At 24.7% G+C, this 22800-nt stretch overlaps 2 protein-coding genes across 5 annotated transcripts; both read right to left on the bottom strand.

Moving 5' to 3' along the window:
• Positions 1-459: 459 nt before the first annotated feature.
• Positions 460-7655, bottom strand: Axud1 (AXIN1 up-regulated 1). 3 transcript variants are annotated; one of them, XM_074253546.1, is made up of 5 exons: positions 7371-7655; positions 3680-5115; positions 3157-3491; positions 2455-2871; positions 460-1962 (listed from the first exon to the last, which is right to left on the bottom strand). In XM_074253546.1, the coding sequence occupies exons 2-5, from the start codon at positions 5097-5099 to the stop codon at positions 595-597; spliced, it is 3540 nt and encodes a 1179-aa protein (XP_074109647.1). In that variant the 5' UTR covers positions 5100-5115; positions 7371-7655; the 3' UTR covers positions 460-594. The 3 variants fall into 3 exon arrangements, with proteins under 3 accessions (XP_074109647.1, XP_074109645.1, XP_074109646.1); XM_074253544.1 differs by having other exon boundaries at positions 3680-5118; positions 7375-7655; XM_074253545.1 differs by lacking the exon at positions 7371-7655 and adding an exon at positions 5551-5626 and having other exon boundaries at positions 3680-5118.
• A 1837-nt stretch (positions 7656-9492) lies between these two features.
• Oli (basic helix-loop-helix family member olig) lies at positions 9493-12986 on the bottom strand. 2 transcript variants are annotated; one of them, XM_074253936.1, is made up of 6 exons: positions 12842-12986; positions 12595-12683; positions 12312-12529; positions 11780-12030; positions 10709-10932; positions 9493-10634 (listed from the first exon to the last, which is right to left on the bottom strand). In XM_074253936.1, the coding sequence occupies exons 3-6, from the start codon at positions 12441-12443 to the stop codon at positions 10384-10386; spliced, it is 858 nt and encodes a 285-aa protein (XP_074110037.1). In that variant the 5' UTR covers positions 12444-12529; positions 12595-12683; positions 12842-12986; the 3' UTR covers positions 9493-10383. The 2 variants fall into 2 exon arrangements, with proteins under 2 accessions (XP_074110037.1, XP_074110038.1); XM_074253937.1 differs by having other exon boundaries at positions 12838-12852.
• Between the last annotated feature and the right edge of the window lie 9814 nt (positions 12987-22800).

Genomic DNA, 22800 nt, shown 5'->3' with positions numbered 1-22800 from the left:
GTATGTACACATAATTAGGCTGTATAAAAAAAATTACTTGAAATAATAATTATTTACTTAATGACACTTTTACTGAATAATTAATTTCAAACAAAAAAAAGAACATACGTATACAAATCGATAGTAAATTTTTTTCATCTTAATAAAATTAGTTAAGAAATAAATGTATAATATTTATGATAAAAAATATATCATACAAATTTATAAAAAAAAAAAAGTTAATTATTCTTAAAATAATATAATAAAAATATCTATATACAATAGAATTAATATAATTAACAACCAAACTACCTTATGATATAATTTTAATTCAAGTAATAAAAACTTAAATTAATACAATAATTAATAATTAATTAATTAATTAATCAACATTATTATTTCAATAATAAATAATTAAATTAAAATTAAAATTAAAATCTATACCTATCTCATTAACTTTGTAAAGATTGTCAATACAAGTTTAAAAAGTAAAAAGATATTAATTAATTATTTATCTTCACATTTACACCTTTAGCCATTTAAAAAAATTTTTTTTATAATTCTATTTTTTTTTTTTTTAATCACTTATTTATAAAATTTAAAAATTCGGCACTTTTAAGCAGACACTGTCTCAACGATTGATTTTTTAATTATTTCTCCAAAATTTTCTTCATTATTATCAGTTGTTTTTTCTTCAGCATTATTTTTATTAATTTCACTATTATTATCATTATTACCATAATCATTATTATCATTACAATTATCAGTATTTTTTTCTTTATCATTGTCATGGTTACCGTCATTATTTTTATGTTGATGATAATGATGATGATGATGATGATGGTGATGATGGTGATGATTACTACCATCCTTAACAGAATTAACCAGCTGATAATTACTCAAAGAATGGGACTCAGCTTGGTCGTAATAAGAGTACCGTCCGTCTAACAAGTCTGAAAAAGGCTCAAGTTTTCCCATGTGCTGTCCAGCACTCGTTGATTGTCTTACTGAATTTAAATTAGTGTACTGCAGAGGAGGATTATCCTCTGTTGAAGATTGCTGATAAATTTTAGCTTGGCTATTTTTTTGAATTGCCTCACAAGAGATTGACGGTCCAGCGGAAACATCAGCTGCTCCAGAAGCTGATGCTGTTGTTGAAGAATCTTGGTAATTATTATAATAATTAAACGCTTGTTGGAATTGCTGGATAAATTGTGGTTTTTGTTGTTGCTGCTGTTTTAATTTATTTTCATGATTTTGCAACTGTTGCTCTTGTTGCTGATGCTGATGCTGATAATAATGGTAATTATTTTGATGATGCCGCGATGTTGATGGTCTTAAATCATAACTTGAATAATTTTCATAGTTAGATTGAAAATTTGGTCCAGTAAAACTCTGAAAAACTTGATTAAATTCTTGCGGAATTTTATTACACGTATTAGAAATATCTTCATTTGAATAACAATTATCCCGCACGCCATACAAATCAAGATTATTTTCACGCGTTGACTGTAATGACAAGATCCCAGATGATGGCAGTGGTGGAGGTGTTGTTGGTTTTTTTATTTTTGTTGAATCTAATGTATCAACATTGCTGTAATGCAGAGTTGTTAAGCCAGTAGAAATTTCTGTTGAAGATGATTCTGATAGATGATTATGATTCGATTGGTCTAGGTCATTTATTTTTTGATCAAATACTGTTGGCAGGGATAAAACTGCTCCTGGTGTTATTGTTGTGGATTTAGAAGCTTCTGTTGTTGTTGTAATTATTGTCGGTGTTCCTGTCGTTGGTGCTGTTGTTGCTGATGCTGCAGTTATTGTTGATGTTGTGATTTCTTCTTCACGCTGTTTCTTCTCAAGCTCTAGTCGCATTAGTGTGTGGATAAAATGTGTTCGTACACGGATTGGATTAAATTCTATGCGACCTGAACTATTAGCACAGCCGTCACGTGAACAACCACATGGAAAACCAGTACGATCAACCTATTAAATAATAAAAAGCAATATAAAAATCGATTTTTTATTAATGAAATTAAAGTTAGCAGTCACTTGATCATTTTTTAATTTTTTTTTTTTACAAACAAATTTTTTCCAAAAATTATTTTTAAAAAATTGCATTTTTTATTTTTTTAAAATTTCTACATGTCAAATTTTTTTCCCTCATTTTTTTTTGTTATAATTTGTTTATTAAAAAAATTCTTAAAATTATCAAATACCTGCTTAATTAATTTCTATAATTTAATAAGAAAATTTGATAAATTCTAAGTGCAATTTGTAAAAAATTTTTTGTTACTTATAATTTTTATTGATTCAAAAACCTCAAAAATTATTTGTCAATTTTTTTTTGCTATATTTTATTTGTTACAAAAATAATTAAAATGATAAAATATCTGTTAAATTAATTTTCATATGTATTAATGATGAATAATTTAAAAAAAAAAAAAAAAAAAAAAAAAAAAAAAAAAAAAAAACTACCTGGCATTTAACATTGGCTCGTGAACAAGGACAGCTTTCAGGATCGCAATATCCTTTACAGCCACAGCCGCAATGTTCTCTACTTGCACGAATATCGCGACAATCGTCTTTTTCAATACCATCTATTCTGCGTACACCAGCAGCACGTAACAAAGCTCGTCTCTGCCAAGTTGGTACCGGTTGAAGAAAATAATAACTATCAATATCAAGATCCTCGGTGTCACTGGGCTCTTCGTCGGTGTCATCACTTGGGTCCTCGGAACTTGACGCAGCCTCAGCGATACAAGTAGCCGCTCTTTCAGATCTCAATTGAGCTAATCGCGCTCGATGAAGTCTTCTCTGTTCGGCAGCATGTTCTGTTAGTGAAAATCTCTCAGCATGTGTGTGAGTTGCACTCATACCCAGTGTGCTACCACCCTGATATTGGTTGATATTGGTATTTATGTTGTCATTATATTATTAAATTAAATTAAATATAAGGTAAAAGACCCAGTTACAATTAAAAAAATAAAAACCCATTTTATCATATAAATACACTGACCACAAAATTTTGCTTATTCTCATAATAGTATAGATTAATTTATTGGAGTTTTTTTTTTTTTTTTTTTTTTTTTTTTTTTTAAAATTAAAATGAAATTACAAGTGTCAATAACTGAGTCTATTACCTTAAATTAAATTTTAAAAAATGTATAAAAATAATACCTGAGATGGAACACAAGTAAAACCTTGAGCTCGTGGAAAATAATAAACTGTTACAGCATCAAAATGTATGTTGCGTTTTTTTGCTATAATCGGTTGTTTTTCATCTTGCTGTTCTTGATCCTCTTGGTGCTGCTGCTGCTCTTGGTGATGATGGTCATCTTTATCTTTAATGTTATTACTTCTCTTAGCGAATGGTTGTTCACCTTTCGCATATTCAGACATTCGTCGTTTTAAATTGCTTTTTTGTGGAGTACCAATAGTTGGCAACGGTAGTAGTGTCAATGAAGCCTCGTTATTTTCATCTACTGATATCGAATTTTTAAGTGGATTTATTTCTGAAATAAAAAACATTATTTTATTTATAATTCTAATATAATGAAATTAAAATTTGTGTTATATTGTTTTACAATTAAAATTAAAAAAAAAAAAAAATTAAATTCAACTGTAAAAAAATTAAATTCAACTATAATTAATATTTAAACTTAACAAAATAAGTTAGAATAATTTTATTTAATAAATATACCCTTCTCTTTATCTCCAAGAATATCTTCTGGAATTCTATCAAGAAAAGACGTCTCCGAGTCACTTTCAGGTGCTGGTTGAATTCCAGGATCACCAGGAATTTCACTCCCTAAGCCTGAATCACTTCCATCTGATCTAACTTCGTCCCCAGCAGCTCCAGTATTGAGCGCCAAGCTTTCCGCAGAATCTTCCTCGGGTTCTTGGATGATCGACGTAAGCCTGGTCAACGATGAAGGTTCATCGCAGGTCAGTCCATCAACATCAACATCAACATCAAGATTATCATCAACATCAATTTGAATACTATTGAATTGAGTTTCATTTTTTAATTCTTGTCTATCAGGCTCCAATTCACCAACACCCGATTCAGTAACCGAATTCTGAATAGTATCCGTTGTCGCCATAGAAATTAATTCCAACTCAACTGATTCAATTCTTTCTTCCCTTTCTTTTTCAATAATTTTTGATTCAGTAATTACTTCCACTGGATTTTCTTTTTGCTCCAATTGATCAAATTCATCTTCAAGCCGTTTATTTATTTTCAAGCCATCGTTTTTTGAATACTCTGATGACATATCAAACGAATTATTTAATTCATTGTCACTATTATTACAACAACTATTATTTTTATTATTACTAACACTTGTTGAATTATTTTTAATAATCTGTTGAGATTTAATTATTTCACCACATTCATATTTTATTTTAAATTCATTATTTTCGTCAACACGTGACAATACAACCATTAATTCTTTTTGATTAATTGTTTCTTCTAATGATATTTTAGAATTATCATTCAGTAAACAATTTCCTATTGATTCTTCAAAATTAATTATATCATCTAATTGTTGATTACTATTACAACTACTATTACTAATTTTATCAAGATTGCTACTATTATTTTGACTAATATTACGATCTAATAAATGTTTATTACTATTATTATTATCTGGTGTCAATGATATTTCACCAAGAGTACGTTCACGAAGACTCACAAGCACTGGAGATAGCCTACGTACATCATGCTTCAATTGTTTGGCTTCCTCATCTGATATCTCAAGACCGACTACTGTCTTATCAATATTATTAATAGGTACGAATTCATCTGTTGAATCAACACTATTTAATTCTTTAAAATCTAAAATTTTTATTTCTTCATTTTTGTCTTCTTTATTTTCTTCACTTGTTATTACTTCTTTTACTTGATCAATTGATGTCAATGGTTGTGTACATTCACCCGCAGATGTATTTTTATTCATTAATAAATTATTATTATCTATTGATATATTTTCACTATCATTACTAAATAATTGTAATTGATTAAACGGAACTGCGGTGTTTGTAGCAGTGTCCGATGAGTTAGCTTCCTTTTGGGCCTCATTTTTCATACTACTTGTTTCAATTATCCCCGGTGTTTTCATTCTCGTTTATTTTTTTCTTCTGAAAAATAAAAAAAAATTTTTTTTTTAATTATTATTTTATTTAATAATGAGAGCTCAATGAGATCAATAAATAGCGCGCTTACTGATACCAATGCGCATACAAAAAAAAAACAATAATTAAAAATAATAAAAAAATAATAATAGTGGCTTAAAAAAAAAAAAATTTTAATAATTCTAAATTTTTTAATTTTTAATTTAAACATAAAAATTTTCACACACATGTTTATTTATTTCTTCTTTATAATATTTTTAAAAAATAAATTAAAAGTTATTAATAATTGTGATATTATTTAAAAATTAATTTTATTTATTGATTTATTTGTAACTTTATCAATAAATATTAATAAAATAAATAATATGTAAAATAATATAATGTAAACACTTATGTGAAATAAATTTATGATTTATTAACTAAAAAATAAAAACTTGCTTCTGTTTATTGGAGCCGTTATCCGATTCGTAGTTGACTTTAAAGTGAACGGAGTGAGTTGAAGTTGTTGTAAAAGCTGGAGTGTAGTGAACATTATATGTATATAAATATATAATAGATATATGTAGTATTTTCATGTACTCCTACTTTTGTAGTAAAGTGTACTAGTGTAGGTTTTGCGCGCACGCGCGTTTGTTAAATTAACTTGTTTATATAAAAAAAAATAAAAAAAAAAAAATTAAAAAAAAAAGTAGAATTTGTTTATAAGGCAGATAGACAGTAAGTTGATTTAGAATTCACTTTTGCACTGATTTAACTATTTAAAATATTTTGCGGGATTAAATTTTATTGTAAAATTCTTTAAATAATTTTATAATAAAAAACTTTAAAATTTTAGTCCTGATACAAATTTTACTCCAAATGCTACTGATATTAAATCTGATGTGAGTTTGTGAGTCGAAAAGCTCAGGAAAATGGGAGAATCAGAGAATCGATCCTTACCCTTACCTCTATAATAGTACTGCAGTAATGTAGAAGCGTTATCGAACAGTAAATTTACACCGTAAGCTAACATATTTTTTTTTTTTAATTATTATTTAGATTTTTAATTAGTTAAGTGACTACAGAAGGATCTATCGATAAATAAATAAAATTTATTGGTCGTTTGAAGCTTTAATCCATAAATTTTATAAATTTTATAAATATCAAAGCAATTCTTCTATTCGTCAATTTTTTTAGTTATAAAATCAAAACCATGAGAGAAAATAAGTTAAAAGAGAAAGTAAAAATTGAATGGAAATAATTGTAGAAGAGAATGTAAAAAAAAGAGGTAAAAGCTCTGATACAAGAGGGAAAGGAATCAATGACGGTCGTCGTGGCAACTGATGCTTAATCTTCAATCATTGAAAATATCATCAGCTATTTTTTTTCTTTTCTCTATTTATTCATGCCTTTTTTTTTTTTTTATTTTAATTTTAGTCTCAAAATTAGATATTACTTTATTAAAATTAAAATTTAGTTTTTAAATATCAACGCATCGATAAGAACAAGTCCTCTGTTATCATCAATAAAATAAATTTAGTAGCACACCCTTGAGTATTACAATTAATAGTTAATTGTTTTTAATTTTTGATAATTAAATTAATTACTTAAAATTTTTTAAAAATTTCTAAAGATAATTATAGTTCTTATTTTTTAACAATTGGAAATTTAATTTACCTTTTTTAATTAAATATAACACAATATATTCTACTAAATTTAATATATTGTTTTAATTTTTTTTAATAAAATAGTAATTTTCTGAAATAAATATTTTCATTTTTAAATTAAGTATGTACGTGTACTATCATTTTGTATAATTATTTTACGACTCCCGTTATTCGTAGTTATATATTGTCATAAATATTTTGTATTATTTATTTGTTTCAATTTTTTTTTTTTTTTTTAGAAAACCAATTATTTAAATTTGATTTAAACTAGTAGATAAATTTGTCAAAAATATTGAAATTCTTCACGGTACACGCAACTTGTCTGATGAACTGAAAATAATAAATAAAATGAAAATTAAGTTAGCCGACATTTAAAAATTTTAATAATTTATTTTATTGATAAATTATTAAAAAAAAATAAAAATAAAAAATTTCACATGTAGAAAATTTTAAAAATTACACATGCAATTTTTTAAAAATGTTTTTTTGTTATAATTGAATAAATGCTGCTAAATTTATTTTCATAATAAATAAAAAAAAAATTAAAAACATCGGCTAACTTTAATATTGTTAAATAAATTAAATAAGAATAAAATAAAAAATACCGGCAACTCACCTTTTGATTGAAAATTATTCTCCTTCCATATTAATATTTTTCATAGTTAAAATCACTGTATTAAAACATCACGTCAGAGTTTTTTTCTTGTCAAATAATTACATAAACAGCGTGATGAAATAATAAAAAATCAACTTTATAAATAAAATTTTGATTGTATTAATAGTAAAAATGTTAAAATAAATATTAATAATTTTAAGTGTTTATCGTAAAGTATATATTGCTAAGTTGAGTGTTACCAAGCCATCTTGACGATACTCCAGTATTTTTCTTTTCTCTTTCTTTGTATATATGTATACATATATACATATACATATATATATATATATATATATATATATATTTTTTTTTTTTTTTTTTATACTTATGTTGTGTATCAATAAGAATGCAGAACAATTGTAAGTAATTTTGGAGCGTCACAATACAGGTAGAAAAATGAAGAATTAATATACTAAAAAATATTTATAAAGTATATTAAAATATAAGGTTAAAATTGTAAATTGTACTAGCAAGTATGTATGCAAGGTAAAGACAGCAGTGACTACTTATGTAGTGTATCTACGATGGTCACGACGCATCAACCAACAACTATATAAACACCTATAGCTATAGCTATAGTAGCGTGCTGATGCTGCCGCCTGCCACTGTACAATATTCGATGATGCATTATTGTCTTTATCTGTTTATTATTTTTCACTGTGGATTATCGGATGCACTAATTGATACAAAGTGTATAAATGCACTTGTAAATATTATTCCATGTTTAATTTTATTAATTTTTTTATTTTTATTATTATTATTCGGCTACACTATTGTAAATTCCTTTGACTGCTTTCACTTTTTTATATAGTGCATTATCACTTACTATTATTTTTAATCACTTTTTAATTATTTATCTATTTATGCACCCATAATCTTGTACTTTTTTAATTATTGTAAATAATTAAAGCTTAAAAAACATTTTTGTAATTAAAAAACAAATTGGTCCATACTATAATAAATTATTTTTGAATTTCTCAACTGTAGTGGCGCTACTGTTGTTTTCTCAGTAGCTGTCATGAAAGCTTTTTTATTACAGCGCTATAAATTTTTTTTTATGGATCCGTAAGTATGAAATGAAAATTGAGTTAGTCGACGTGTGAAAATGTTCGAAAGTTTTTTTTGTTGAAGAAATAATTAATAATACTGAAGTTAGGAATCAGCTGTCAATTTTAAAAATTTTTTTAACAAATTCATTACAATAAAAAAATGCTTCTAAAAATTTTATCTTGTAATTTTTATTAATTTTCACATGTGAAACTTTTTAATTAAATTTTTAATATCTGTCAACTTCAGTGTTATAATAATGACAAAAAAATCTTTTTGTAAAAATTTAAAAACTATAAGTGCATTAAAAATAAACATCTAATATTTGAATGAAAATAAATTTAGATGACATTAAATTTAGCTGTCACTTTACAATTTTTTAAATTTTCTTTAATAAATAAATTTTAGTAATAAAAAACTATTAAAAAAATGGACTTGTAGAAATTTTAATAAATTAAAAATACAATTTTTTAGAACAAATTTTTTTGTTAAAGAAAATTTAAAAATTCTCTAATGACTGCTAACTTAAATGTCGTAATATTTCAGGGCAATGTTATATTTTTTCAAAATTAAAAACATGACATTAAAGTCAGCTGTCACTTGACCATTTAAAAAATTTGAATTTTCAATTGTTTAAAATTTCTATGAAAATTGATTTAGCATGAAATTAAATTAAGCATGAAAATTAATTTAGGAGATATTTGATAATTTTTAGAATTTGTATTAAACAAATAAATTATGGCAAAAAAATTAAAAAAAAAAAAAAAAAAAAATTGACATATAGAAATTTAAAAAAATTAAAAATGCAATTTTTTAAAAATAATTTTTCAGAATTAATTTAATTGTTAGACAAAATTAAAAATTAATCAAATTAATTAAAAATTTCTAGATGTCACTTTTTTGGCTATATAATTTATTTATTAAAAAAATCCTTAAATTTAGCTAAATTAATTTTCACTAAAAATATATCTTGGATTAAAAAACAATACTATTTTTTTAATATTGTATATTATGATTTATTTCTCTTTTTGACACTACAGTTATTTTTAATCGATAATTATATTATTATTCTTAATTTTTAAAACCATAATACATTTCCTTTTTTCCTTTTTAAGATATAAATTAAAAATAATTCGGTTTCGATTTCACGGGTCGTTAGGTACATAAAAAAAATTTTTTTTTTTCCTAGAATAATTATCAATAATCATACAAATCTATTGTAAATAATCTGTTTAGTATAAATGTTGTTAATGCAATTTTAATAAATATTTATTTATATTAAATATAATATAAATTAATACTTTAAAATAAATTCTTTAACTCTAACATGTTTTTTCATCTATCAATGTAATCGATGACAATTTTTTTAATATTAATATTAATATATATCTTCACTATTACTCGTCATTTATATTTTAATATTTTATAAATTATTAAGTCAGTAAATTATGGAATTTTTAATTTATTAATTGTAAAATAAATTAATCCATGCTCTTTGGCACTTGAAATATTATTATCTGAGCGATTTCATCCATTATTATTATTATAAATATAATCTATCAATTGTTATTATTATTATTATATATTAATATAGAGAATAATAAATATATTTATATTTTACTTATATAAATTTAATAGTTAATGCAATATAATTAATTATTATTGACGCATATGATTTTATTAAAATCTTATTAACACGTATCACATGCTATATTGACTATCGTTTCCTCGTTATTTATTTATTAACTGTCCGTTGTTCAAGAAGAACAATTTTTCAGTTAATAATAAATATTTATTGCTTTATTAAAAATTATTTGTAAATATTATTGTATTTGAAAATCTTAGTGACTAGTACTTTCATTTACTTTCATTTACTTTCATTTAGTTCAAACTCTACTTATAATATTTATAAAAAAAAAAAATTTAAGTTGACTCTGATCCTGTAATACTCAAATCAGCAGTTGAGGCTGTTCTATCATTAGATGGACCACTTGAATTAATACCTGCTGTATTTAATGCATGAATACCTTGTAACTCTGGAACATCTTGAAAAAGTTTACCAGGAAATCCTTGGAGTAAATCATATGAAACTGGTGTGGGCGGTAGTGCTGTTGTATGTGCATGCGGTGATTGAAGTACTGCTATTACTCTCCTCAATTCTTCCAGTGCATTACCTGTATTTATCAATAAAAGCAATATATTTTGAATTTTTTAAAAAGGTATTTAAATAAAAATATTATTAAGTTACCTTGCATAAGAATGTAATTTTTAGCCAATAATAATGTTGCAATTTTAGATAATTTTCTTACTGAAGGACTGTGAGCGTAAGGGATAACTGAACGTAATTCATCAAGTGCATCATTTAAATCATGCATTCTTCGGCGTTCACGTGCATTTATATTTAATCTTACACTTTTTCCTTGACGTGAACTTTTTGATTTTGGTGGACAATTTAAACGTGATCCTGTAGGCCTAAAAATAAAAAAAAAATAATAATAATAATAATTAAAAAATTGTCAAGCGACAGCTAACTTTAATGTCATAAATGAAGTTATCTGACATTTAAAAATTTTTATAAATTTTTTATTCAAGAAATTTTAACTAAACAATTAAATAAAAAATGGCAAAAAAAAAATTATTATTAAAATGGACTTGTAGAAATTTAATAAAATAAAAAAATAAAAAATAAATTTTTTTATTAAAGAAAATTAAAAAATTTTCAAGTGACTGCTAAATTAAATGATATAAATTTTTTATTGAAGAAATTTTAACTAAACAATTAAAAAAAAAAATTTCACATGTAAAAAACTTGAAAAACTACAAGTGCAATTTTTTAAACATTTTTTTAATTGTAATTTAATTAAAAAAAAAAAATTAAAAATTTTCAGACGTCTGCTAACTTCAGTGTCACATTTTTTTTTTTTTTTTTTTTTATGGATTCGTAAGTATGAAATGAAAAATAAGTTAGTCGACATGTGAAAATGTTTAAAAGTTTTTTTGTTGAAGAAATAATTACAAAAAAATGGAAAAAAAAAAAAAAAAAAAGTTTTTTGTAAAAAACTTTAAAATCTGTAAGTACCTTGAAAATAAACATGTAATATTTCAATGAAAATAAATTTAGCAGATATTTGATAATTTTTAGAATTTTTTCTAACAAATAAATTAAGGCAAAAAAAATTAGGAAAAAAAATTAACATTTAAAAATTTTTAAAAATTAAAAATGCAATAATAATAAAAATAAGACGTTAGATCTTAAAATTATAATTATAATTCACTTAAATTTTTTAAAGAATAATAATAATAAAAATTTCTAATAAACCTTTCTTGATCAGGACGATTTTCATCAGAAGATAAAGCACTAGATGAGGTATGTGGTTGAGGTTGTTGTTGAAAATAAAATCCTCCAAGACCAACAGCACCCAATGGAGTTCGTCTTCCATGATTTTGCGTATGATCAGATCCAGGAGTGTAACCTGTTGAAGATACTCCAAGACCTGGATGTGCCGGTGGTGGAGCTGAATACGCTGCTATTGACTCCAATGATGGATTTGATTGATTTTGTAACTGGTGCTTTTTATTAATTAATATTATTAATAATTTTAATTTTGTTAAAATAAATTAGGTTTAAGTTAGCAAACACTTGACAATTTTTTAATTTTTTTTGAAAAATGAACTAGCCATAAAAAATTATTTATAAAAATGTCATTTATCATTTTTCAGAGCTTCTAAAGATGAAATTTTTAAATCAAATTTTCTTGCTATAATTTGGTTGTTAAAAAAATTCTAAAAATTATCAGATGTCTCTCAACTTCAGTGTCATTAAAATAATTAATATTTATTAAAATACTCACACGGTGTTCCCATGCCCATGTAGGATGCGTTGAGCCACGCCATCCACCCTGATTTAAATGGTTGTTATCAGAAAGAATTTCACGCCGATCATCTTCATCACCTGAACTGCTTTCACCGTCGTAAGATCTCATTTTTTATTTAAGTATTTTTGTTATTATTTATTTTATCACTTTAATTAATTATTGATTTTATGTTTTCTTCTTTGGTTAATTAATTGCTTTTAAATAACATTCAAAATATTATTAAATTAACAATTAAATTTAAAATAATAAAATTACTTACAGAATTTTTATTAATAATATTTAGAATTGATTGCGGCCGCACAGGACATGAGTAAAAATTTTTTTCGTTCCATAATCACCCTAGTATAACTGAAAAAAAAAAAATAAATTGATTATTTCTTACGTTCAAATTTTAACAATAATTATTTTAAAGATCAGAATTTATTTTTAAAGTCTTTAGAGAAGAAAATATATTTAGAAAGATGAAAAAAAAAACAAGAAAATTTAATTAAATAGTACATACTTACTTATTGTCGAGTTTGTCCTGCGCCCTTGTGGACTTTTAATTCTTTCTAGCATCCCTTTTTTCAATTCCTTTTTTCATCTCTCCCACCACAAAACTTCTGGTCCTAGTCTCGAAACTCGAAACTCGAGATGTTAACTAAACTGAAGCTTTCAACATCCCCTAGAGTGATTTTAATTCACATTTAATCCAAAAGATAGCGCCATAACAACCATCAAAATCCAATATATATATTTTATATAAAATATATATACATATATATATGTATTTTAATACTTTATCGAATTTTGGTATTAATATTAATGCAAAGTTCAGCAAAAAATCTAAGAAGAAATAAAAATGAACAAAAATTTTAATTAAAAATCAAATATTATTAATATTTCTTCAGCAAAAAATCTAAGAAGAAATAAAAATTACCAAAAATTTTAATAAAAAATTAAATATTATTAATTTTTTATTTTAATAAACAATCAACTATTATTAATATTTTTTTTTGATAATAAAATTATATCAACTAAAAATTTAGGTAAGAAAAAAAGCTCATGATTAAAAATAATAACTAAAATATTTTTTTAAAAATTATTAATTACAAATTTAATTGTATTATTTTATTTTTTTTTTTTTTTCAGCGAAAAGAAAAATTAATTTTTTTGAAGATGATTTTTTTATTTAAAATTAAATGTAAGCTACTAATAATTATAAAAAGTCTACGCCTCAGTAATTAAATAATAAGATAAAATTATTACATTCTTGAAATCTTTTTCAAAAGCACAAAATTTTATAAGATATTAATTTAACTAAAAATAATTTAAAGAAGAAAAATTCTTGAGCGTTTTTTTTTTGTGAGCTAAGAAAATTCTTAGAAGAAATTGAGAAAATTTTTTTTCTTCATTTTCAAGAAAGCTTTATTCCATTAAATTATATATTTGATATTATTGATTTTATTATTAATGATAAGTAGCTTTAAGAAGTATTTTATTAGATCTTATTATTTTTATTATCTACTGGCTAATTTTTTTAAAATTATATTTATGATTATGTTTGTAAAAAGAAGAAATAGTAAAAAAAAATATTTTTATGTATTATAAAAAGATCCTTTAATTTAAATAAAAGGAAAATTATGATAATGATAATAATAATAATTTCCCGACAAATAGCGAAAAAATTTTGTTTTTAAAAAGAAAATAGCCATCAACATGAACGATTTTAATTATAATCGGAATTTATAATATATGTATGTATTATATATAAAGTTACACTTGCATATTTTTAAATATATATGTAGATAAAGGGATGAGGTGTACACGAGTCGAGAACAGTTACCATGACAACATTCTGCGGCTTACTTTAGCTTCCTCTCATTTCAACTGGATCAATACAGCATCATCAGCTTCTAGCTCCCGGACCAAACACACCCCTATTACTTTCTCTCTTTCGGTCCTTCTCTCTCTCTCTCTCTCTCTCAGCTACTCCTACTACCCTGTACACACAAATCTAGAACTCACAACCCTATATATTCGTATATAGATATATCATGTATATAACCCCGTTACTTTTCTGCCCCTTATATAATTCCCAATCTCTTGGATCTTCAACTATCCCTAAACTAACACCCTTCTTTACTATTCTTCTTTCATTTTCTCTTTCTCTCTATTGATTTATCCGTTTAAATATCTATCCATCTCAAATTTTTCTCTGAATTTTATTTTATTTTTTGGCCTTATTATTTTTGTAATAATTTATTGATAAAAAAAAAATTTTATTTATTTTCAAAAAAATCAGTTTGAAAAATTTTATTGTCTTTATTCGACTTAAAAAGTATTCAATTGATAAATTTTCTTGAAAAAAAAATTTTTAGAGAAAATTCTTGATCCAATAATTTCATTTTGGTAATTTTATTTTGAATCAAGTAAAAAAATTTAATTTATTTTCAAGAAAATCTGTTTGAAAAATTTTATTGTCTTCATTTGACTTAAAAAGTCTTCAATTGATAAATTTTTTTGAAAAAAATGGATAAAAAAATTTTTAGAGGAAAATTTTTGATCCAATAATTTCATTTTGATAATTTTGAATCAAGTAAAAAATTTTTAATTTAAAAAATTATTTAATTTTATTTAAACTTTATTCAAAATTATCAAAATTCTACAAAATTATATTTTTGCTCTCAAACCTATTTTTTTTTTTTTTTTTTTTTTTTCAGAATTAATATTACAAAAATTCCGACATTTTAAACAATTTTTTTATATTTTAGTTTTTAAAATATTTATTACAGTAAAGAGTGACATTATTATTTTTATTATTATAATTTATGAGTATACAGAAGCTTAATTATAATTTACTAACTTGTTCTTGACTCTCTTTTTCTCTTTCACTAATTTTTTTAAAAGAAATATTTAATATCTAAGAAATAATTTCAAATTACAAAATTTTAAAATTCAAATTAAATAAATGGAGTGATTAATATACATAGAAAAAAAAAAAATTTGAACCAAGAAAATTGTAAGGAAAATCGAAGTTATTTTGGAGCAAGAAGAAATTTTTTTGGCTTAAAAAAAATTAAATTTTGTTCGAGAAATTTTAACTGTATTTAAAAAATTTTCAATCTTCCTTAAGATTTTTTTTATTTACGAAAATTTACGCTTGACTCAAGACTTTTTTTCTTTCTGTGTATAAATTAATTTTATAATTGTAAAAAATTATTTTTTAATTTATAATTGGCTTTTAATTAAATAAGTAGTATATAAAAATAAATTTTAATTTAATTTATAAAAAAAAATCTGAATATTAAAAGAAAAAAATTTACCGAAGCGATTTTTTAATTTTGTAAATTTTAACTTGGTAGTTTTTTGAAGTACCTTAAAGCTTGTTTTGATCGATCAAGCCATTGAAAAGTAACAAAAGGTTTACACAATCGTAAAAATATTTTTACTTGCTTAAAATGATTTATTTTTCCAGCGGGAAGTTAAAAAATAAATTTAAAAGTACCTCGAAATTATTTTCCATGCAAAGTTAATAAAATAACGAAGAGATAAAGGCGCAGTAGATATATAAGGAAAAATAAGCAAAGACAGTTCCAGTATACAAGAAGCATAAGAATAAGAATAAGAATAAAAAAAAATAAAAGGGCTTGAATCAGGGGTTTAAATTAAATAAAATTTGATCCAACAGAGACCCTGAAGCGGCCTCAAATGGCCGGGATCTGTTGGCGGTCACCATGGTAACGCAGTATCCCGCCCCGTGACGTCACGGCTTCATCGATTTGCAAGCCCCTTATACTGTATCACGGACTCACCCCCAAACTATCCCTAACTCCCGTTAAAGCCACCCCATTTAGTCTCGGTTATCACGACTGCGAATGCTCTCTGTGCTGAAACTGCGGGCCAACACCCCCGTAAAACTTATTCGCTTTCATTTTTTTACATTTTTTATCTTTTCTCTTTCAATTTGTTATTATATATATATATATATATATATATATATATATATATATATATATATATATATATATATATATATATATATATATATATATATATATATATATATATATATATGGTCAGACACATCCACACAATAACAAAACGCTTGGAGATGCACAGTGTCATCACACTCATCACACATAAAGAGATCAAGACTTATACATCCTTGCTCTTATTTTTGACAAGGTGTATCCTACTGGCGAGCCAAATAACTTTATTCTTCTATTGATAGGAAAAGGAACTCTCTCTCTCTCTCTCTCTCTCTGTGGTCTATACACCATTATATGAAAAAAAAAATTACTTAAAACAAATAATAAAAGTGAGTAACCTTGCCCAAGTAATAGATTTTTTTTTATTAATGTTTTTTATTGAGATTTTCATTTTAATTACCATTAAATTTATAATACTGAAAATTATCGGTCAGCTGTCAATTTTAAAAATTTTTTTAACAAATAAATTACAATAAAAAAATTTTTACTTGTAATTTTTATAAATTTTCACACGTTAAACTTTTTTATTAATTTAACTGCTACAAAATTCTAAAAAAATTTTTAATGTCTGTCAACTTCAGTGTTATTAATTTTGATTTTCCCAAATTTATATAGACAAATTTTATTATTATTATTATTATTAAAAAATTTTAATTAATAATAATAATTTAAAGATCTAAAGTATTATTAATATGTTTTCATTTTTGTACTAAAAAATAAATATAAAATAAAAATTTTTATTTATTCAATAATAATTTAATTAAAAAAAAAATTTTTTTAATAAAAATATTATTGCATATTATAAAAAATTATTTACATTAAATAAAAATTTTCAATAAAATTTTTATACTTAAAAAAAAAAATAAAAAACATTTATGGAATGTTTACACGAGTTTGAAATATTTTTTTATCCCCATTAATCGTACATGCTCAAATGCTAGACAGCACGACGCCCGGTATTTCTCCAGCGTACAGAATAATAATAATAATAATAAAGTTCTTTTAGTTTATCTCATCTTCTTCCTATTTCTACATCCCCTCAAACGTCAATCAAGAATAATCAATTTTTGCTTAGGAAAAAAATACTTGAGTAACAGAAAACAATAAAAATATTAATTAATAATATTTTTTTGAACTAAAAATAAAATTTTTAGTGAGATTGATATAATGGTTAAAGTTTGAAATCGATAATAATTTTTATTTTAAAATGAATATTATTTTTTTTTCAATATCCTGGTGTACGGTATTTGTGCGTAGAGCTAAAATCGACAGTAGTTGGCTGGGCCGATACATTTGAAGGGGATGCATCTCGCTCTGGCAATTCTGCAGGCTTCCAGGCACGAAGCTGAGGGTTGCCTAGCGACCCAACTTGAGATAGAACGAGAAATATATATATATATATATATATATATATATATTGGCTGGCCTATACTACATTAAATCTACTTATTTTTATACTTATTATTTCTTCAAGTAATTTCACTAAATTTTCTTCCTAATAATTAAATCCAAATATGATAAATAAATAAAAATTAATTAAAAAAGAGCGCAAAAAAAAAATATAATTCGGTAACAGAAAAATTTTTAGAGCTTAAAGCTTTAAAATAGCAACAAAATCCTACAAAGCCAAAAGTATTTTACATTTCTTCTCTTTATTCAAGCAAATCTATAAAAAAAAATCTTAAAGATTGTTTGGTCTTGATTTTTGTCAGCGGTATCTTTGGTCAATTTATATCCTACAGAGATGAAAATTATGATCAAGATATACTCTCAATTACTGAGTTTGTAGGTGGTAAAATTTAGTACTGTTTTTACTGATTGAAAATAAACAAATATTTTATTTGTAATACCAACTATCAAATCTAAAAAAATTCTTAAAAAAAATTTTTTTTATTCAATATTTTTATACAAGATAAAAATTTAATTAGTAATTAAAAAAATTAAAATTATTTAAAATAAAAACGGGCAAAAAAAGTTTTAAAATTAAGAAATTTTTTCGGCTCAATTTTAATTTATTAAAAAATTTTGAATCAAGCTTTATACACAAAAAGAACAAGATGACACTGGATATCATCCTAGATTATACTCAGTGATATCTATGGTGAAAAAAAATTTCAGATAGTAGCTAAAAAAAAAAAATCCAGATTATACTGAGTGATATCTGGATTATAATCATTATAATCTGGATTATACTAGCTACTATCTGGATTTTTTTTCACTCAGTATAATCTAGGATGATATCCAGTGTAATCTTGTTTTTAACGTGTATATGATATATTTTTTGCACAGAAAAAAAATTAATTTTAAATATAAAAATTTTAAAACTAAATTTTACTTAATTAAAAACAATAAAACTCTTAAAAATAATTTTGTCAATTGAAATAAATTTTTTTTTAATTGTAAAAAAAACTTTAAACTCTAAAAATGAAAAGAAGATATGTATTTAGTAAATAAATGATGATAATCATCAATGCTTTTACTATTACTACAATTACTATGCTCTTTGTAGTAGTAGTAGTAAAATAGTAACAGAACAGATATATGGTAGCAATGATCAGAGAACATTTGGTGGTGGATAAATGGTACGACAGTAGTGGTAGAAGCAGTAGTGATGATTGTGACGAGAAAGTAGAAGTGGAAATGGATAAGAGAGAGTAGGGCTGACATAGGGCGGTTTAAATTTTAGTGTGTCGGTAAATGCATGGGGAAGTATTGGTAGCAGCAACAGCATCACAGTGTGCTGTTGAGAACAGTGATAAGAGGAAAATGGTATGAGGCGTGTAGGGGTGTAGGGGGTGTAGGGGCAGAAACTGGGGTGGAAAATTTAGGTAGGAGCGTTCGATAGGGGGAAGAAGTAGGAAGTAGGGGGATGTAGGGTTTTAGAATTGAAGCTAGGGGTTGCTCCAAAGACTAGAGAGGGTTACGGTGACGAAGAGGGCGCAGTGGCCCCGCGACCATCAAACCAACAACACCAACTGACGACACCCTGACTCTTATTACTCACTCACAGTTACAGTGTAGTATATATATTAAATATACATATGAAATATTAATACTAGTACAAGTTAAAACCGGGTAGCGCATGATCAGTAGAACGAATTTTCCCTTTTCTCGTCCTAACCATCATCATCGTCCTTGCCACACTCTGGACACTCTAACGCTCGTCGTTTCACATTTACCAAGCATTGCCGCGCGATTCCGTACATCGCCTCCGACAGTTCTATTATTTTATATTTTTATATTTTTATATTTTTATACTTTTATATTACTATTCACCTTTTTAAATTTATATTTGTTCTTGGCAATTCAACTCTGTGTGAACATCGTCTTGTGTAAACCGCTACTACATCAATACTACAAGAATTTGTGAATATCCTCAAGGTATCAATTGATTATTATTTTTTTTTTATTTTTTATCCCTTTTGTTTAAAACTTTATAAATCGCCAGATTTTTTTTATTATTTTTTAGTGAGTGTCTTTATTGTATTTTTTTTTTTTTTTTTTTTTTTAATATCAGTGAATTTTACTATTTTATTAATTTTATTAAAACTGTAAAAATATAAAATTTTTATTTGTGAATTATCTAAATTTCTTCTCTTAATTCTTCATTTCAATATCTTTTTTTTTTTAAATCATTAATTATAAAAATTTTAACACTTGAAATTTTTGTGAATGATTTTTTAAAATTAATATTAATTAATTTTTTTTTTAAATCATTAATTATATAAATTTTAACACTTGAAATTTTTGTGGATGATTTTTTTTTTAACATTTATCTCAAGTGAGAAAAAAATTACTTATTAATAAAATAAACGTTAAAAAAAATTTTTTTTTTAAATTTTTTTACTCAATAAAATTAAAAAAATAATGACAAAATATATATCATGAATGAAAGTATTTTAAAATCAATGGGGTGGGCGTGTGTCGACATAAAGGTCATCATCCGTAACGTCCACGTGTTATTTCTATCGCATCAAATAATTTGTTAGTAAAATAAATTGCAATTTTTTAATTTTTCAAATAAATAAAAAAAATTTTTTTTTTTTAATTTTTTTTTTTTCTAGATAAAATAAAATTAAAAAAAAATACTAGTGAAAATTCTTTTTATACTACTATAACTAACGGACATAATTTATTTCTAAAAGAGGGGTAATGTGGGTCGATAGGGGGATATATAACTACTCGATTATGCGAATGTCCATATACAATAAAAGTAGACCATCAGGCAGTGTCAGCTGCTCTTGAAAATTATAAATGCTGTGTATATCCTCAAGGGGGTCCATAGTGCTTAGGGATAAGTTTTTAAGTAATGAAAACACGGGGGAAAAAAGAGGGTGGTTTCTCCCTACGAGGAGGAATAAATAATAAGTCATCATCTTGGAAAAAAAAAAAAAAAAAAGAGGGTCTAGTTTTGCATTTTAAATACTAAAATAATCATCAATAATCCCCCTCCTCCCCTTGTAACCATTTTGACCATCTATCTCCAGCAACTCAACTTTATCAGACCAACACCCTATCTGCGTGACGTTTGCCTCTTTTCAATATGTTGCATTGTATCAAATTGTTCCTTGTCCCTTGCACTTTCCCCTTCTCCCTCGGCCCTGATCACCCTTTTTCACTTCTACTTTCATTCCAGTCGCTCTTCGCCGTTATTATTATTTATCTAATAAATTACAAGGCCCAGGATCGTTCGGACGGATCTGCAAGACAACTTTATATCAAAGTTTTTATTTATCAATTTACTTGTGATTGTGTTGGTGCTTAAAATGTGACTGTGATTATTAATATTAAATGTATTAATTAATTTTATTAAACTTACAAATGAGTCTATGCTCCTTGCGTTCACAGCGGGCTTCCATGTGCCATGTTTTTACAATTCATAAGGCACGCGGTGAATGCTAAGAGCGGACCGTAATCAACAATTAATCTTCACGAGGATTATCTTCAAAATAAATAAAATATTTTTGTTAATACGTCAATTAAATATTTAAAAAAAAATTATTTAATTAATTGATAATAAATATTTTTTTTAATATTTAATTAATTGATAATAAATATTTTTTTTAATATTTAATTCATTAATAATAAATATTTTTTTTTTAATATTTATAAAATAAAATTGTTAAGATTATTGATCATTTATGTTTGATAAATTTTTTTATGATATAATTGTATGATAAAAAAAAAAAAAAAAAAAGAGGGGGACTTTGTAAGCAAATAGCATGAGGGGGATTTATATTGATCAGAGTTTCACGAAGATACCGAAGAAGAGAGTGAGATCAAAAGGGCAGAAAATAAAATAAAGAAGAGATATTTATTTGGAAAGGGGGATCGAGGTTCTCCTCCACCATCAAAACGATTGAAAGTTTTAGGGTGGACGATAGTTGCTCACCAAGCCTGGATGGACCCATGCAAGCTTTACACCCTTTATATATTTATTTATTTATTTTATAAATCCCAATTATGTTCATTATTAAAAAATTTGTATTATTTTATTTGTATTTTAATACTCTCCTGTTGTAAAAATATTTTTTTTTTTAAATAGATGTAATATTAGAAATATATTGTATGTAAAATAAAATAAAATTGTATTATAAAAATGGTTAAATTAAATATCGAATTTTATAGAAAAAATTTTGCAATACATTAAATTGAAGTTGACAGATATTAAAAATTTTTTTTTAATTTTATAGCGATTAAATCATTATAAAAAAAATTTAACTGAAAAGTTCCACATGTAAAAATTAATAAAAATTACAAGTGAAAATTTTTAGATCCATTTTTTTATCGTAATTGATTTGTTAAAAAAATTTTTTTAATTTACAGCTGATGACTAACTTAAGTATTATTGCAATACTTGTATTTATGTATTAATTTTATATAAAAATATACTTTTCAATAAATGGATAAATAAATAAAGAATTTAATTATTTATGGGAGAAGATACTGTGACGATATTGCAATAAAAGGGATCAAGGGGGTGAAGCAGATTGTATGTATATAATATCTACAGAATATATGAGTAAGTTGAGGGTTGTATTGGGTGTATCTATGTATGTATGTATGTATGTATGTATGTATGTATGTATGTATGTATGTATGTATGTGTGAGTGTATGTATGTATATAGAGAAAGCTGCCGTTGCCGAGATACTAGCTGGAGATCAATACAATGTCGCTAGGCAACGAGTCTCCTGCGATCTACTCATCTACTGAGCGGTGAGCGGTACGCGGTCCGGTCCGAGTAGACAGGGTGCCGCCAAACTTCATCCCCCAATAACTATTTTCATCCTTCTGATCATCTAATCATTGGCATCGCGGATTCTCACTATTTTCGGTACTTTTAATGCTGAAATTTTAAATGACATTAAAGTTATTAGCTGCCACTTGAAGAGTTTTTGATTTTATTTATCAAAAAAATTATTTTAAAAAAAATTGCAATTTTTATCTTTTTAAATTTTTTACATGTCAAATTTTTTTGCTATAATTTATTTT

The sequence above is a fragment of the Cotesia typhae genome, unplaced genomic scaffold (assembly GCF_013202065.1).
Source record: "Cotesia typhae breed Kobodo isofemale line unplaced genomic scaffold, CoteBio_Ctyphae scaffold_13, whole genome shotgun sequence".
Classification (NCBI taxonomy): domain Eukaryota; kingdom Metazoa; phylum Arthropoda; class Insecta; order Hymenoptera; family Braconidae; genus Cotesia; species Cotesia typhae.
Note: the sequence above shows the minus strand (reverse complement) of the source record. Positions and strands in the feature narration are given on the sequence as shown.